The sequence below is a fragment of the Camelina sativa genome, chromosome 13, assembly GCF_030686135.1.
Source record: "Camelina sativa cultivar CO46 ecotype springtype chromosome 13, ASM3068613v1".
NCBI classification, from domain to species: Eukaryota; Viridiplantae; Streptophyta; class Magnoliopsida; order Brassicales; family Brassicaceae; genus Camelina; species Camelina sativa.
The window spans coordinates 15,974,738-15,993,704 of NC_141892.1; the positions used below are offsets into that span (position 1 = coordinate 15,974,738).

Here is an 18,967-nt window from a genome sequence, read left to right on the forward strand (position 1 = left end):
GCTGCAGCACCTTCACGGTGAATATCTGCATAAATAATAAGACAGTCACACAAAAGACGTGAATAAATATATAATTGTAACCCAGAAATTAAATAAATGAGTAACCATACCAGAATCTTTCACACGTTTATCCAAGAAAGACAACAAGAAAAATTAATTGGACATTTCTTTTCTGAATTTCTCCTTTGTTTCCCAGATGGAATAAGCAAGAAAAACAAAATAAGATGTGAGATAGCAAAATTTTTAAGTGGCGAGAGAGAGAGAAGAAGGTACAGGCCAACAAACACTTTGAAGGCATCATATAGTTCCCCATTCCTAATTGTGCTCTAGACCAACCTTATCAACAATTTGAAGGCATCGTCCAGCAAGGTAACCTCTTGCAAAACTCACCCCAAGTTGCGGACCTTTGCTGCAGTCATTCTTTATAAAGTGTGTAAGTTCCTCTTGTTCATATTAAAACAGAATACTAATCAGTCCTCTCACTTTCATAATATGATCAAGCAAAAGCAACCACAGTTGTTTACAAGAGAGTAAGCATAGAACTTACGAGAGAGTCGTTTCACTGCAACCACTGTCCCATCCCCAAGCTTTCCTCTGTAAACATTACCAAACCCACCATCACCAATAATTAATGCTCTTGGAACTAAAACCATTAGTAGCTACATGGAGTTCTCTGAATTTGAAGCTTATTATATTACCCAATCCTAGTAAACCATCCTCTTTCTTGTCTACATAAAGAACCAAAACACACAAATTTCACTTTAAACAACAAGCAAAATCTTTTTGAAATCAATTTACATAAAACTACAAGCTAGCTTTTGTTGACAAATTACTTATGCGAAGCATCATGGAGCTCCTCTGCAATTAAGAGAAACAGAGAGAGAGAGAGAGAGAAAGACAAAAAAAACTTATCCCACATACATGTTGGCATTTCTTCAGCTTGAGCCGGTGACCGGTCTTCATTTCCAGTAGCTAGTTGCGTCATTCTTCAATCCTTTGACAAATTCGCACAGGTTCATTAACGATAACTTCAGATTCATCACAAACAGACCAGATTCATTGAGAAATCGAGTATAATTGAAACATAGTGAAAGGAGACAAAAAAAATTTTGGACCATCCCCACCCCCGCGGTCGGAATCGAACAAACTCCGTTTGACCCGCAGACTAAACGGGTCGAGTTCGCATGACCCGCCATTTTTTGGGCATCAAATTACAAGCCCAAGCCCGATTCGTTAAGCTACATAACAGGCCATGCTTGCGGGCTTAAGGCCCGATTGACACCCCTACTCAAATGCAATAATCGTTTTTCAGGTCGTCCTCGATCTCAGTTGTGGTCTCCACTAGCTCCGCCCTTGTGGCGTAACTCCTCTTCTGGCAGTGGACTCTAAAATCCTCATGAAGCGCCCTCATGAACCTCCTAACCTAAACCACCTCAGACTCTATCACTCAGCCTTGTATACCAAGAGCCGACCGAACTCCACATCCAGCTAACGAACTGATCGAGTCCTCTGCGATAACGACAAGAACTGCACCTCCATACGATCTACTGCTTCTCGAGGGAAATACTTGCGGTTAAACTCCTCCACAAAATGAATTCAAATCATCTCTCTCTGCACCCTCCTGGCAGCTACCGACCTCCACCACAAGTAGGCATCATCTGCTAGGTAGTGGACCCCTTTGTCCACCCGATACTCCTCATGACATTTAAGAGATTAGAAGATGCGTTTCAGTCTTAACCTCCACGCATCCGCCATAGTAGGGTCGGTACCACCCGAGAACTGCATCGTACCGATCCTACCCATATATCTCAGCATACTAACGTACTGAGAATGAGCTTCAGTACCTGCAACCACTGGTTGCTACACCTTCGCCGCAGGCGGTACTACCAGAGCTTGTGCTGGTACAACTCCCGACAACCGGTCCAACATTTGCGCCAACAATCCTACTAGGTTAATGAAACATGATCTTTTCTATGGGATTAAATACTTATGAATTTATGAATGATGAAATCAGACAACAAACACAAGCTAAGTCCCTAAGATGTATGATTAGGTGGAATGCAAGAGGTTTCAATTACTCTTATGTTGTTGCAGTATAAGAGATGTAAATCAATAATGAGTATGATGCAAGAAGTCTAGATGTGAACACTTATTTAAGTTAAACCAAATATGAAATGGTTTTGATGTAACAGTTGTTGACAGAAATGTAAATGCAGAATATAAAATACTAAGATAATAGACTAAATGCAAGGTAATAACTGAAACTAAGATATGCAATGAAACAAGAGTGAAACTAAAAAGATGCAGAACATAAAGTAAGAACTTGGAATTGGACTCGAGCAAGCACTCGATCGTATGCTCGATCGAGTGAAAAGTTACGAAGAACAGAAATCAAACTTAACAATCAAACAGAGCAAATCTAAGTAGATCAAATGAAAAGCGGATAACTGTAATCAAATAAAGGAAATCAATAACACATAAGGTCCTAGGGATAGATTCATGGGCTGACTTGAGCTATACTAATCTAAACTGATCAACAAACCTCAATCAACAGTGAGTTATCTCTAGACAATGATCCTCTAATACTTGTTAATCCATTCTCATGACAATAACAATCAAGCTTAGATGCTCCTAGATCTAGTTCTCACTAGCTATTGCACATAAAAACAGGCATAAAGATCCAGATTATCACATGTCAAAAACCTTCCTATGCAACCAATCTCTTGGGATAGGCACAGTAATCTCCAGCATTAGTATTATCCAGAAGCTTAAACATTGGTATGATGTTAAGCAACCTAGGATCTGTTCTTACCCTCTCAGATATAAGAACAGCATAGAGCATGCCTAATCTAGAAGAGATATTTAAACAAACAAGCTTGATCAGTCTAAACTACCATAACTCTCATCCATCCTAATCCATCCCTAAGATCCTAACACACTACTCAGATGAACAACTCATGATGAACAAAATCATAAACCTAGAAATCAATGAAACTTGCATGATTAGAAAGATAAGATGGAGATCTATAACTTTGTTCAAAGAAATAAACTTAGATTCTCAATACCCAAAAAGTTACAGAAGCAACAAAGTATGAAAATCTAGAGAAAAAGCTTAAAAGTGGCTGATGATGTAAACTTAAAAGCTAAGATCCCAAAAAGGGTAAATACTAGGTTTTCTGATATTTTCTCTCTGAAAAATCTCTTTTCAGCGGCCATAGAGTACAAGGGGTATATATAGAAAAGTAGGGAAGCCCTAAAATGGCTACAGGACAAAATAGAAAGGTGGCTCGGTTGAATCGACCATGTGCTCGGTCGAGTGCATGGTCGAGTCAGGTCTTCTTCTGCTCCTTTCAGTCGGTCAAGTCCCTCTTAGCACACGGTCGAGTGTCTGGTCGAGTGTGGTGGTCGAGTGGACTTCCGGACCTTGATTCTTCTCTGCTATAGCTCATTTGTCTGACTCTCTTGATGGCTTCACTCTCCCTTAGCACTTATCCATGCTCCATTGGGTCCTAAATCACCTGTTTATGCAAGAAACAATGCAATGCAATGCAAATCTACTCTAATGCATAAACAGCCCTAAAACTACTCAATGATGACCTAACACGCTAGTGAATCATGCAAAATGTGTAAATAAACTAAGGTAAAATAAGGTAAAATATGTGAACATCAGCCCAAATGGGCATCCCTTTTACGTTTCAGGTTATTGGGTCTGGTCTAGATATTACTCCTCTCCTTGCTGGAGTATGGAAGGTTCACTGTCCACCAAAAATAAAACATTTCATGTGGCAGGTTTTGACGGGTTGTATTTCGGTTTCGGCCAATTTACGACGTCGGGGCATCGATTGTGATTTTGGATGTATGAGGTGTGGTGCGGATGTGGAAACTATCAATCATGCAATCTTTGAGTATCCGCCGGCCTATCAGGTTTGGGCGTTGGCCCATGTACCGGTGGGACCACACCAATTTCCGATGGAGTCTATTTATGCTAATGTAGATCATTTTCCTGGGTTCTCAGAATCCGGGCTCCCAGGTAGAGGTTTTTCCTTGGCTTATGTGGTATATCTGGAAAGCGCGGAATCCACGGGTTTTTGAAAATCAGGCAGAACGCCCTAATGACATTGTGCAAGTGGCGAAAGGTGAAGCGTCCTCCTGGCTGCAAGCCCAGATGGAGGCTGAGAATGACGAGGTCTCCACCTCCCCTCTGGCCCCCTCCCTTCGATTACGCGGGCGTATCCCTCCCCTTCCCTCCGTTTATTCTGGTTATAGGTGTTTTGTTGATGGCTCTTGGAAAGAAACAGATTCTTTTGCAGGTGCAGGATGGGTTTACCTTTCTTCCCAAGGATCGTCACCTTTAACATGGAGCTACCAATTACCAGCGCAGTATGTCTCCGTTGCATGCAGAAGTTGAAGATTTCATTTGGGCGATGCGTTTCTGATAACTCTCTAATTTACATGCTTTTAGCATCCTTTTTTGTCCATATTTTGCATTGTTCATACCCTTAACTTAGCATTTTTAGGTCATTACCTATAGGAATTCACTTTTAGGCCATTTAGGGTGTTGCATTTTTTGCATTTGCATATTTTGGATGAAAACAGGTGCTTAAGAGCCTCAAATGGGGAAAAACAAGGACAAACCCAAGCATGTACCCAAAGGAGCCATCGAGCTGGAAGAACAAGTCCGAACCCCAACACGATCGAGGAGGATCCAAGAGCATGAAGAACAACCCGAAGATCTACCCGAGGACAAACTCGACCTCATCCTCGTGTACCCCGTCGTGTAGACCCTCGGGCAGGACTAAGAAGCTAGGTCAAATGGGCTTGAATCAACATTGAGTAAACCTCTAGCATTAGTTGATTCAAGCATTTCATCTACACCTCTCGGTGGTAAAACACCTTAGATCTAATCTCACCCTCTCAGTTTGTTGACAGCATTAAGAACACCAACCAAGAAGGGAATCTATTAAACATATACGATCAAACTAAGACATCCTAACCGATCAAGAACACAAAATCATCTATCCCATTCCTAGAAACTTTACTACACTACCTAGATCTCATTGCAAGAAAAACAAAAGCAAAAACGAATGAAAATTGCATTGTAATAAACAGTAGAGTAGAGAAGTAAGAATACAAGATAGAAATCTAAAGAAATGATAAAAAGTTATGAGACAAATCCTAAAAAAGGTGGAAAATGTTTTTAGTCGCTCAGTTCTCTCACAGAAGCTCTCGCTCTCTCCTTTTTGGGTCTGCGGCGTGTTTTTTGCGAGGAAGAGGAGGAGGGGTTTATATATGGAAACCCCTTTGACCTAGCTTCTCAGTCCTGCCCGAGGGTCTACACGACGGGGTACAAGAGGATAAGGTCGAGTTTGTCCTCGGGTAGATCTTCGGGTTGTTCTTCATGCTCTTGGATCCTTCTTGATCGTGCTGGGGTTCAGACTTGTTCTTCTAGATCGATGGCTCCTTCGGGTACATGCTTGGGTTTGTCCTTGTTTTTCCCCATTTGAGACTCTTAAGCACCTGTTTTCATCCAAAATATGCAAATGCATAAAATGCAACACCCTAAATGGCCTAAAAGTGAATTCCTACAGTTAATGACCTAAAAATGCTAAGTTAAGGGTATGAACATTGCAAAATATGGACAAAAAAGGATGCTAAAAACATGTAAATTAGAAAGTTATCAGACCCCAAACTTAAATCTTGCTAGTCCTCTAGCAAGGAAGTAGGAGGGTGCGGTTTGAAAATGGAGACTCATAACCTTTATATGCTAAGCGAAGGATTCAAGCTATAGTCCTCAAAGATAGTTTAATGGTGCTAAGATCAATCAACATACTTACAAATATTTTTCTATGCTTATTACCATGCATCGATCTAGTTCAACCTCCAACTAAAAGTAAAGAACATCTCTTTCACATTCATTTAAGTGTTTGGCGAATTCTTGCAAATGGAAGGTGAATCAAGCTCAATCGGTTTCAAGGGTAAGGCTTTTTGGTAAGGTGGTTTCAAACAAATTATTTGGGTGGTTTTCTCTCAAAAGAAGGAATGCTAGACAGTTGTGAAAACTATCTAAGATTGAGAACAATTTGGGCATACAAAGCTTAACTCTTGATAATCTACCTTTTTCTCATTCACTCTTTTTTTTAATTTTTTTATATCAAACTCCCTAGAATTACACTACCCACATCTTTGATTTTAACTCTTTTTTTTACTCCCTAAGGTTTAAACTTTAAACTTCTAGCTCTCTTCTCTCTCTCTTTCTTTTTTTTTTTTTTGCTTTTCTTTCTTTGCTAAACTCCTAATATGTATTTTTGTTTTTTTCTAAGAGACTTAGAGCTACTTGATTCTAACCTTAGGGACTTCTTTTCTTCTTTTTCTTTTATTCCTTAACCCAACCCAAATAAACATGCTAACCACCTATCTTTCATAACCGATTCTATTAGCTAGTTCAAATTCTAACTTAGCTAAATCAAAAGGCAGTTCTTTGTCGTTCTCAATAATCTCAAGGTTTCACAACCTATAGCACAATGAAAAATGCCTCACTCAACAATTCACAACAAGGTTTGAAAGAAAGGTTTGGGTCCAATGGTGGGAAAAACAAATCGGGTTAAACGAAAAGAGTGATAAAAAAAAATGGAGTGCTAAGCCGAGTTCAGAGTTACCATGGGCAAGTATTCAAATTCCATAAGCAAAACAATTTAAGTTCAAATTAAGTCCAATAATATAGAGATGTTCCAATGTTCAAACAAGTGGAGGAAGCTTTCAAAAGATGCAAGATTCTAAACAAAGATTTTTCATTTTTTTTCCAAAGATTGATCTAGCAACAATGAACTGTGACTAAGGGCTATAGCTTCAATCCTAAGGTTTGATTTTAAACAAAGTGGTTTTAATTATTGTCCCCTAAGATGCATATGCAACAATCCTATATGAAACAAACTAGACTCAATCCTAATATGTAAAGGCAACTACATGAACACTCTCTTCTTCTTCTTTTTTTCAAATTTTTTTTTGTTTTTTTCAAATCTTTAGGTTTTTTTTATGCAAATAGATGCAGACTCAAATGAATAAAACTAGCATGCAAAAATTTGACATAAGAAGATTAAGAAAATAAAACACAATGTTAAAAATATTCTAGGACCTTCCCCAAACTTAAATTACACAGTCTCTGTGTAAATAAAAGTTGGAAAGAGAATCCAAGAATCACACAAAATGAAATAAACTAAATGCAATGTTATTTACAAAGATCGGATGAATTGGGTACCTCATGGGTTGGTGAAGAAGGAGGTTGCAGCAGCCTCCATACTCGCCAACTTGTAGCCAAGGTCGTCTCCAGCTGCAGCAGGTACCGGTGTTTGCTCGTCAGAGAGCTCGGTGATATGCACGGCCGACTTACTCAGACCAGCATCCGAGGGGTTGATCAAGGGTGGGATCGCGTAGTTCATCGGGTAGGGCATCGGGTAGTACGACGGGTATGGCGGAAGAGGTCCAGAGTGATCACCCGTATAGCCACTCGCAGGGTGCATCATATACGGCATCGTGTATGGCATTTGGTAAGGAGGAGGGAAGAGTCCTGAGTAATCACCCGATTGTGTACTCGATGGGTGCATCGGGTAGTGCATCGTGTATCCCGTAGGGTTAGGCATCAGATAGGCGTCTGAATGGCTTCTCCGTGATAGTTCAGGTAGGGTGATGTTCTCCTTAGCTTGGGCTCGTATGATGATGCTATGTAAGGTTCTTGAGGTGGCAGTCCTCGAGTTCCTCCTAGCGGTCCGCTTCTCCCCATCCAAGTTGGTGCTTGTGCCAAGATAGGAGCTGAGGCACAGCTTGCCTTGTCTTGCAGCTCCTTTATCTGACCTCCCATAGTCTTTACCGAGCCGATAAGATCTTTTACCTTTCTCACCAAAAACTTGTTCATCCTCTTCAGCCATCCGATCCTCTTGTGGGCTTCCCTCACTCCAACCGGTTGCTTTTGAGAGCACACATACTCCTGAAAGTCGAAATCTTCAGAACTATCTCCCTCTCTTTGCCCGTTTGCCTCTCTCTTCTCAGCTTCGGACTCCTCCTCCGGATTGTACAGCTCCTCCAAAGGTGGTGCAAAGTCGATGTTGTCTCCTAGCCGAACCTTGGTGCACATTACATTAGTTAGGATCATCTGGGTGGCTCCGGTGGTTGGATGGACGAACTTGAAGAGCAACATATCGTTAGGCCTCTCATAGGCCAAAAATCTCGCCAGTGCGAGGTAGTCTACGTCCAACCATCTCGGCTCATGAACTATCCCTTTCAATGGCACATCGCATGCCACCAAAATCGGTGTAACCAGTCCTCCAATGGAGATCTCTCCGTCCCCTTCTATTCTCTTAATCGCCCATGACTTGAGGTAGAGGAGCTGATCGAGCAGCACAAACACCATGATAGTATCCGCAACATCTCCAACTAGCGATGTACCATCCCTAGCATTGTCCAAAACTCCACACAATGCAATATCCAGCAGCTGGAGCTCGTGGTCATTCACATTCCCAGTTTCCTTTCTAGCAAAAAGAGTGCATGCGAGGGACTTGTGAAAATACCTTAAGACAGGGCTCCTTATTTGAGCGGATTTGGAGCTTGTGGACTTGTAGGGGACCTTGTCTCCTATTGTCAGCCATAGGGACCTCATTTCCTCCTTGCTAACCTCAATTCCTTCTCCACTCCCAGCCTTGAAACCATACATCATCTCCATCTTTTTGAAAGTGAGCCGGTACTCTTTGTTCCTCACGGAGAAGGTGATGATCCCGATCCTCCCATCGGGTAGCAGGGTTGGGTGGTCCTCAAAATAGTGCAGCCGAAGTGTGGAGAGAAAGTGGATTGTCTCCTCCTCATAAGCTTTTAGGCGAGCTCTCATCATTTAGCCCAGGTGGCACATCTCGAACAGGAACTCGACATCTCTAGCGATGCCCAACATCTTCATTGTCTCACGGTGAGGGTATCGGGTACCAACGAAGATCATCTTCCGGGAAACCTTGAAGAGTTTTGCTGCAGTCTCCAATTCCTTCTGCTTCAGCCTCCGCGAGGCTTGGCGTGTTGTCTCTCTCTGCTCCCCCTCTGCATATCGATTCTCTTCCTCAACTGCTCTCTCAGCTACCTTCTCAGCCTTCTCAGAGGCTGGTCTCTTCCCTCTTGCAACCGCAGCTCTGCTCCTTGACCGAGATGTTTGGATCTCCTCTTGCTCTTCTCCACCAGCATCAGAATCGACATCCATGGGGTCGGTAACGGTTATTTCGGACGTAGACAGGTCCCTACGTCGAGGAGATCGGCGAACAGCACTCGCCATTGGACTAGGTGAGCGAACTCGGTGGTCTACACGATCGGTTCCTCGAGCACCGGATTGGGTGACGGATGGGGTTGAGCATCAGGTTGAGGAAGCAAAACGTCCAGCCAGCGGTTGGGAATGCAGAACGTTTCCTCTCCCTTGGGATTCTCGAGGTTTCAAGGCATCAACTCCGGTTGTAGCGGTGGTGGAGGTTGATCTTCTTCCCTTCCTTTGGCAGGTTTTCGTGTGTGACTCCATTTGTCGAATCCTTGAGAAGAAAAAACTAAGCTTCGAGGTTAATAGGGTTAGTCCCCAAAGAAAATCGAATATTACTTGAGATTGAGAGAGAATAGAAAGTATGGAAACTAAGAGCTCTAGGGTTGAAAGAAAACTTATCAATGCTGTTGAGGAAGGAGGGTGTCGAAACCCTTAAATAAGCTAGGGTTGGTGGGTTGGGCTTCTCCGAGAGTGGGCTTGCTTGTGGAATTCGGACTCCATTCGCCACCCGAGCAGGGACACGATCAGGCGTGTGGTTCCTCACATCTTCTCTTTATATATATATATATATATATATATATATATATATGTAAAAATAGAAAACAAGATTCAAAATAATAAAAATAAAAATGAAAAGAAAATTAAATAGAAGATACTTTTGGGACTTCCTCCCAAGTGAGCTTGTTTAAAGTCACTAAGCTTGACTCTTCATGCTCCTTAAGCATGGGATCCAGGTGGAAGAGGTTCTGGAATCCTCTCCACAATAGCAGGCTGCTTCAATTGATTCTCCAGGTTTTGTCCAGGTTCCAAGGCAAATGTAGTGTTGACCTCCTCAAGATGTTTGACTTTTCTCTGCTTTGTTTTAGTGGAAAAAGCTTGACCATCAATGGTTGGCCTCTTAATCCCCTTCTTCACATCAAACTCCATCTTGAAGTGCTCACCATGCTCAATTTTGATCTTTCCTTGCTTCACCTCAATCACAGCGCCTACTATTGCCAATAATGGCCTTCCTAGAATCAGTGGATCGTCTGGTTCCTTATCCATATCAAGGATCATGAAGTCAGTAGGGACTTCTATTCTTCCGATCCTGAGTGGCAAGTTTTCTAGGACCCTAATAGGATGTCTGACTGTTCTATCAGCTAGAACGAAATACAAACTACTTGGTTTAAAACTGGTGAAACCCATCTTGTTGGCAACTGATAGCGGCATAATGCTAACTGAAGCTCCAATGTCGCACAAGCAATTCTTGAAAATCCGAAGTCCTATCGAGCATGGCAAAGTAAAAGAGCCAGGATCCTCCAATTTTTCCTCGATTCGCAGCTCAGGATCTAAGCACACTCCACTCCTGAGAATCTCAAACCCAATTGCCTTGACAGCTTCCTTAACCTCATTCTCCAATCGAGCTGCCTCCTTGGCAGTTTCCTCCTGAAGCTCGTGTGGTGGCAAAAGCTTAGGTCGTGGAGCTTTACGCTTAGCCATGCGCTCTACAAGCGCCTCCAGCTGTATGTCAAGTGCAGCATTGAACCTTTCCTCTAGCTCCCCTTCTGCTGCTACAAGTAGTTGAGGCTAATCTCTCTTCTCAACATCTACTCGATGCATCATCCGATCACCATCATCGGGAAGGTCTTCGGGTTCCACCTTGGGTTGTTCTTCATTTTGTGATTCTCGAACCAATGCTCGATCATCAACTCGATCAGTCTCCTCGGGTGAAGGCTCGGGTTCATACTCGGATATGTAGTGCTTTGCCTCATTTATCCCATAGTGATCCATATCCTCCCCATCTTGATCATCACTGTCTCCAGTGAGGTAATCCTCATAGTCATCATCAAGGAAGACGGCTTGGGCTGTGGCATAATCTTTAGGGTTTTGAACAGCTTTACCTGGGAGTTGGTTGATCTTTGGAGCTGGTTGGTTGTTGTGGTGGCCCTCTAGGTACCTCATCTTAGTGTTTAGCGAATCATACTTGGCGTTCAAATCATTGTATCCAGAATTGATCTTGTTGCTCATCTCCGCAAATCGTTTTGCGTTGTCCATAGCAGCTGATGCCTGATTCTGAAACATCTTATGAATGAGGCCGTGTAGGTCAGCTTCTTGTGAACTGTTCTGCGGGCCTTGGTGTTGTTGGAATCCAGGTGGTTGGTTGTAGTTTCCAGAGTACTGCTGCTTAGGTACGTATCCTTGATTGTACTGGACAAAAGGCTTCTGTTGTACCTGGTTCCCTGGAGCTGTAGATGGGTAAGTTTCGTCCTGAGGGTTGGCAACATTCGGGTTCCGATAAGACAGATTCGGATTCGGCTTGTAGGTTTAGTACCCTTTGTTGTGACCCCCATGGTTTTTGATATAGTGAACATCCTCTATCTATACAGTCTCCCCATCTTGTTGTAGAAACTGCTCTTCCTCGGATATTGCATGACCATGCTGCTGCTGGTTGAGGAGCTTATCGAGCTTGTCATTGAGGGCTTTCATGTCCCTCTTGTACTTGGCATCTTCGTCTCCTGTAGATCGCACATTGCGATCATATTCCTCATTGTAATTGCCATCAGATTGAGCCAAGTTCTCCACTAGGTCCCAACCTTCATCAACATCCTTGTTGAGGAAGTTACCATTTCTTGCGGTGTCCAGCAACATCCGTATCTTCGGGATCACTCCTTTATAAAGTGTACTCAGCAATGAAGCATTGCTGAAGCCATGATGAGGACATCGAGTAGTGTATCCCTTGAAACGTTCCCAATCTTCACTGAACGTTTCATTATTCTTCTGAACAAAGCTGGAAATGTCATTTTGCAGCCTTGCGGTTCTGGAGTTGGAGAAAAATTTGGCCAGGAATGCCTTCTTGCACGCTTCCCAAGTGGTAATGGACTCCTTGGGGAGTGATTTTCTCCTAGATGTGTGCTTTGTCTCCCAAAGAGAATGGGAAAAGCCTGAGTTTGAACCCATCTTCACTAACTCCATTTATCTTGGTGAGGCTACAGAGCCTATCAAATTCATCCAGATGATCCAATGGGTCCTCCATTGGCAATCCATGAAACTTATTACTCTGTATCATCTGTATGAGACTACTCTTGATCTCAAAATTGGTGTTCTGTACAGCAGGTGGCACAATACCATTCCTTTGAGTGTGAGTAGATGGAGCATCTCCTGCTCCTATGTTGGTCCTTGCCGAAGGAGCTGGTGGACCGTTCTGATTATTCATTGTCTCCTCAATGATTGCTGGTTGCGATTGAACTTGTTGTTGTCTAAGTAGCCTTGGTCTGTCGATGTTGTCGAGGAAAGGACTCAGGTTCTGGCTACCTCTGGATCGTGTTTGCATGCACAGGTAATTGACCGAGTGTGTACACGAGGGTCAACTCGATCCAGGTGATCGAGTGACGGGTCGGGTGGGTGCTCGGGTTGTACCTGAGATTCAAAACAAACAAGAGCGAAAGCAAACAAGTCAGATTCCGAACCAATATAAACAAAAAGAACTTGATCTAGCAAGTACTGAAATCCTAAACGTAGCAAAATAAAATTCAACCAAATGGCAACGGTGCCAAATTGATAGCAGGATTTTCACCCAGGGTATCAATTCCCTATGCAGTTGTAGTACTAAGGGTTATCAATCCAAATGGTTGTTTATGCTAGCAGGAAGGATGCAATCAGAACAATGCAAGTCAAGCCAAGCAAAAGTTGGTTTTAATCTAACAATCCTAAAATAATAGAAGAAAAGAGTATAAACAAAGAACCACACGATCTAAGGACTCGATGCAAGCATTCGAGTACACGATCAGGTGGGGTGATCGAGTGAGCAAATGAAGTATGAACAACTCGAGGGGTTACTCGAAGGAGGTGATCGTGTACGGTGTACCTGTTCGGGTAATGGATCGAGTGATTAATAAAAATGCAAGTAATTAAAATACGAAAGCTTCTAGGGATGGGGTAATCGAATCCTAAGTATTCCTAACCAGTACAGATGTCTTACATGCTTCAAGCAAATATTCCCTAGACAATGAATCTCTAATATCTTGTTAAAACACTCTCGTGATAGAAACAATCAACCTTGATCACTCCCCTACCCAAATCTCGTTGGAGAAACATGACCAAGTAGGCAATAAGAACCGATTCATTATTGTCAGTAAACCCCTTACTCATCTAATCTCTTAGGCTAAGTGAGTAAACCTCTAGCATTGGTTGATTCAAGCATTTCATCTACACCTCTCGGTGGTAAAACACCTTAGATCTAATCTCACCCTCTCAGTTTGTTGACAGCATTAAGAACATCAACCTAGAAGGGAATCTATTAAACATATACGATCAAACTAAAACATCCTAACCGATCAAGAACACAAAATCATCTATCTCATCCCTAGAAAATTTACTACACTACTCAGATCTCATTGCAAGAAAAACAAAAGCAAAAACGAATGAAAATTGCATTGTAATAAACGGTGGAGTAGAGAAGTAAGAATACAAGATAGAAATCTAAAGAAATGATAAAAAGTTATGACAAAAATCCTAAAAAAAGTGGAAAATGTTTTTAGTCGCTCAGTTCTCTCACAGAAGCTCTCGCTCTCTGCTTTTTGGGTATGCGGCGTGTTTTTTGCGAGGAAGAGGAGGAGGGGTTTATATATGGAAACCCCTTTGACCTAGCTTCTCAGTCCTGCTTGAGGGTCTACACGACGGGGTACACGAGGATGAGGTCGAGTTTGCCCTCGGGTAGATCTTCGGGTTGTTCTTCATGCTCTTGGATCCTCCTCGATCGTTTTGGGGTTCGGACTTGTTCTTCCAGCTCGATGGCTCCTTCGGGTACATCCAAAATATGCAAATGCAAAAAATGCAACACCCTAAATGGCCTAAAAGTGAATTCCTACAGTTAATGACCTAAAAATGCTAAGTTAAGGGTATGAACAATGCAAAATATGGACAAAAAAGGATGCTAAAAATATGTAAATTAGAGAGTTATCAGTTGCATGATTGGATACGATAGAGTCTCTGAGACTCGATAGAGTCAACTGACTTATATAGGTCAAGATTTTGCATATGTGGCGGCAATACAACGTTAAAATCGGAGAAACCATTGAGTTGTTTTTTGTAGATTCAACTTTTTAAAAAATCTGTTATATATTTTTATTTAACTCATTCTTTAATTTATTTAAATATTTTGTAGGGTGATAAGATAGCTCCTAATGTGAAAAAGGATCAAATCAGGAACTTTGAGAAAAAACTCAAAGTATGGAGTTGGAACCTAATTTCAACTTTTAATTTATTTCCTACTTATGGTGCTTTCAAGCTTTCTGAATTGAAATGGAAGATTGGGTTCACATCCAGAACAAGTGTTAATCCATCTGATAATATATCTGATGATATGTTTCTTTCACTAGCAAGTTATGATGACGTACTAGCGGGGGAGCAAAACTCAAGTTTTTTATTTAGTATGTATATCATATTACATTTAAAAAGGATACATCCTATTTGGTGCTCTAAACTATCCACAATGTTTTATCTCATATTTCTTTGGTCAAATTGTGGATTGTGGTGAAATTAAACAAATAAACTACAACTAACAAACCAACTACCAAAATTGACTTCCACATGAGAAATTCTGAGTAAGTTTTATATTTATGATCTAAAATCTGTTTTATATTATCTATTATAACGACAACAAATATTGCATAACACCAACTTACCTTTTTGTATACTACTTTGTTACATAGGGATACACGTGTTTTGTGTACTCTTTGGGGTAACTGCGCCCAAATAATTAATCAAGCTTGCCAAGAGTCTACCGATGGTATTTTTTTCTACTTACTAAAGTTTGCTAAAGTCAATCTTTACAACGGTAATTCTTTTTCCATTATACTACATCATAACATTATTACAAAGAATTATTATATATTTGATTCATATAACCATAATTACAGATGTCTAGAGTGTTCAAAATTTGTGGGACTGTTCAAAAGTTATAATCAATCCAATAATTTCTGAAGTTGAAGATCTAAAAAATCTGTTAGTTTCTTTTCATCATTTACTTTTATGTATACTATTGTTTATTGTTTTCATTACATAAAGTATTACTTGAAACTTAGGCTTTCCAATGATGGCTTGCAATTGACGATCATGGACTCTTTGCAAAAGAAAGTGTTTTGGAGAAAACCTAAGAAGGAAGAATTAGAAGAGTATCCTGTTAAAACTATCGAAGAAGTCCTTAATGCCATTGAGATATATTTTCACCTAACAGTCTATTACCCATTGCATTATTATAAATTTAAGAATCCATGTATGAAAATATATCTTTATAGGTATGGATGTGTTTCACTGTTTGTACAGTATCTGAAGTCGATAAAGACTATTCTTGGGTCTACTTTGCGTGTAAGAAATGCAACAAAAAGACTATCATGGAGCAAGCCATTAAGTTGGAAGATGAAAAACATAAACCAGCGCCAAAATTTTGGTGTGAGGTTTGCACAACCCATGTAAAAAACGTCACTCCAAAGTAAGTTTCTTATACATATGTTCCATTAAAATTATATAAAAGTTCATTATATACGTCTATCCAATAATAAGAATCTCAATATGTCAATAAAAAAAATTTCAAGGTTCTGGATTTATCTTAAAATTAAGGACGAAACGGGAGAAGCAAAATGTATAGTGTTTGACAGCTTCGCTACCGATATGGTTGGAATGCAATCTTCAGAACTCCTTAATGATATATATGATCTGGTAATTATGCATATTTACAGACGTTTATTGGTTTATAATTTTCTTTTATGAAACCATTTCCCTTACTTAAACCATTCAGTGATAAATTATAACGTTACTTATAAAAATTATTTATAATAGGTGGAGGATTTTGAAGCTATCCCTCACGAAATTAAAGCTTTAGAAGGGAAAACATTCGAGTGTCTGCTTTCTATCGAGTCGAAAAATATTAGAGAGAGCTCCACCATTTACAACATTGATGCATTGTGCTCTAAATGGAAGAATTGTGTTCTTGTGATTGTCGAATCTGACACATGTAGATCTTTGTTCAGTGTTATCTGGTGATCAGGTATAAAATATATATATATATATATATATATATATATGTATATATAGTTTAATTACGAAGATTGTTACATGGTTTATAATGAGAACATATATGTTTGTAGGGTTTTGATTACTGATGGCGGAGAGGCATCTGAGATCGATGCTTCTACCTATTCAACTCTATCATCAAAAAGAATTTCATCAAATGTGATTGAAGGAGATGACCAATCATCTACCTCCAAAAAAAATTGTTCTAAGTTGGTTGATTTGGAAGATGTTAATGTTGTTGGTGTTTCTAAGGAACTAAAAAAATGTTGAATTTATTTTGACTGATTTTTACTATCTATCCACTTTAAGAAATTTAAATTTCTACATTGCTTATGTTTTATGGTTTTTATTGTTTTATGATTTAATTATTGAATAAAATTATAACTATAAATTTTTACTTATATTAATTTCCGAATAGTTGATACATGTTTTCACCATCTCTATCTTCTGAATAGTTGTTATCATACAATTTATGTTATATGGCATAACAACATTATACTATATATTCACAAGAATACAGAAAACATCCAATTGAATGTCATACAATTGTAAGATAACAAATCCATCAAATAAACCATATACGAACAAATCAACTTGTGGGATATTACTTATAAGCTCATGTCATTACTTTACAAAATTGACAAACAGTTTGATACATCACAATATATTTTTTTAGATATGGTTTATTTAAATCTCAATATCCATTATGGAAAAAATGTTTAATCTTGCAAGGCCCATTTAGGCAAGAGAATATACCAATATCAATTATGGAAAAAAAAAATTAATATTGCAACAGCCAAAATGGTTACAGAATATACCAATATCCAAATTTCTGCAAACCATTAAATACATAAAATTCCAAAATACATATACTTTCCCTTTAGTGTTAAACAGAGATATATGATTTGAATGGTATCATATTCAAATCTTCCCAAAATCAATCTTTTAAAATCTTTCAGTCGCAACGTTTGATAGAAGTACGTGAAAGGTCTCTTTATATCTTCATAAAGAACTAAAACACTCCTTTCAGTTTCCTATCACCAAAAAAAAAACCTTCTTCAAATCTCTCAAAAAACAAAAAGTTGTTTCAAGAACACCAATGACAACGACACGAGTTTCTGCTTTGCGTCCGGGAAAGAGTGATTGGAGGATACACGCAAAGGTGTTGAGCACTTGGTTTACCCATGACTTCTTCCAAAAAAAGGTGATGATCTTGGCCGATGAAAAGGTAAAAAATCTAAACAATGTATTGTTTTATACCTAGTGTATAGGCAATTAATCATGCATTTACTGATTTAATAAAATCTCTGATACAATTTTTATATTGGACATGCAAGGGTGACACCATTGAAGCAACTATTATCCACACTCCAAAGATGGAAAAAATTCCAAGATATATCATACAACGGAGAATGGTATTCGATCTCTAATTTTAAGGTCATCAATCCAACACTCAAAGATCGAAACACACCACATCGTTACCATATCAAAACTTTGGAGGATACGAAAATGATCATTCTCACAGATATGAGTCAAAAACGTTTTTTTCGTTTCAAAGACTTTGTAGACATAAAAAATGGAAGATCAATTGATGTCTCATCTTTTGGGTAGTCTTTTAACTTAGCAATTTGTTGGAATCGTTTTAGTACCTTCACATATTTATTATTTTGTTTATTGCAACAGAGATGTCTTTAGATGTATAATTGATGTGAAACAAAAAATAATCTATGGAAGTGCCAGTGCCGAAAATGGGATAGCCGACTACTATGATGAAGTAGTCTTCACTCTCTTGAATGGCATGTAATAAATTTCTGAAATATTTTGCTTAGTCTCAAGTGTTTCTTTTCGATATAGTTAAATAAAAATAATAATAATGTTGGTTTTACTATAAACATAGGAATGAAACTCTCAAGTGTTGTGTAAAGAGGGATTATGCTGAATATTTCATGTATTATTGGAGACTAAAAGGATGCCATCTTACATACAAATCTGATCCAGTTTTTTGTGTTTTACGATTCTGGAATGTTGGTGTTAGTGAATGTATGTCTATTTCCTTACACTTTAAAATGATATAAATCTCTAGAGACTTGAATATAACATTTTGTTGGGTAGGTGCACCATGCATCGTCAATTGCAATGGCTCCTCAAGGATCGCGATTCAACCAAACATTGACAGTTTGGAAAATCACAAAGCCAAGTAAGATTTAAATTATATTAATTATAGTTTTCACTTAATACCAATATCTTACATTCAAGTTTATCTTTAGCTGTGAATTTGCTGCCCGCCATTATATAACCTATGACATGGCACATCAAGATCTAGCGTGAGGAACAAGTTCTATAAGGCGATCAAGGATGAGGATGTTTTTTATGTTTGGTTTATGCATTTATCTTATTAAAATCTAGGACGTGAATAAACTTGTGTCGTTGTGAAACAATCTTTTTAATTGTGTGGAGTCGTAATATGTTGTTAATTTTCTTTGTTTTATATTTTGAACAATGATTTATATGCGAGTAACTTATGGATATTTTTATTTGTGTGGAGTCCTAATATCCATAAGTACTTATTTAATATATTTTCTATTTATTTGCTTAATTATTTTTATGTCTTCAAAATAGTTATTTTTTTAAAGACAT

General features: G+C 39.3%; 2 protein-coding genes and 1 non-coding gene across 3 annotated transcripts; all 3 read left to right on the top strand.

Moving 5' to 3' along the window:
- Positions 1-3,675: 3,675 nt before the first annotated feature.
- Positions 3,676-4,408, top strand: LOC147929630 (uncharacterized). Its single transcript, XM_087480674.1, has 2 exons — positions 3,676-3,924; positions 4,016-4,408. Exons 1-2 carry the CDS (start codon positions 3,676-3,678, stop codon positions 4,406-4,408), a joined length of 642 nt encoding a protein of 213 aa, XP_087336800.1.
- Positions 4,409-11,963: 7,555 nt separating this feature from the next.
- LOC147929631 (small nucleolar RNA R71) lies at positions 11,964-12,070 on the top strand. The gene has a single exon (XR_015578996.1). It is a non-coding gene; the product is annotated as a small nucleolar RNA R71 (small nucleolar RNA).
- Positions 12,071-13,075: 1,005 nt separating this feature from the next.
- Positions 13,076-16,600, top strand: LOC147929632 (uncharacterized). The gene is made up of 7 exons (XM_087480675.1): positions 13,076-13,132; positions 14,424-14,651; positions 15,326-15,457; positions 15,556-15,749; positions 15,853-15,976; positions 16,097-16,296; positions 16,405-16,600. The coding sequence occupies exons 1-7, from the start codon at positions 13,076-13,078 to the stop codon at positions 16,598-16,600; spliced, it is 1,131 nt and encodes a 376-aa protein (XP_087336801.1).
- The last annotated feature ends 2,367 nt before the right edge of the window (positions 16,601-18,967 follow it).

Bases quoted from the DNA above. Each gene is read 5' to 3' on its own strand.
- LOC147929630 (XM_087480674.1), top strand. From the start codon at position 3,676: ATGGGCATCCCTTTTACGTTTCAGGTTATTGGGTCTGGTCTAGATATT. The intron at 3,925-4,015 runs GTTTGGGCGTTG...CTGGGTTCTCAG, and splicing joins AGTATCCGCCGGCCTATCAG to AATCCGGGCTCCCAGGTAGA.
- LOC147929632 (XM_087480675.1), top strand. From the start codon at position 13,076: ATGAACAACTCGAGGGGTTACTCGAAGGAGGTGATCGTGTACGGTGTA. The intron at 13,133-14,423 runs GTAATGGATCGA...AATATTTTGTAG, and splicing joins TGTACGGTGTACCTGTTCGG to GGTGATAAGATAGCTCCTAA. The intron at 14,652-15,325 runs GTACTAGCGGGG...CATTACATAAAG, and splicing joins CACTAGCAAGTTATGATGAC to TATTACTTGAAACTTAGGCT.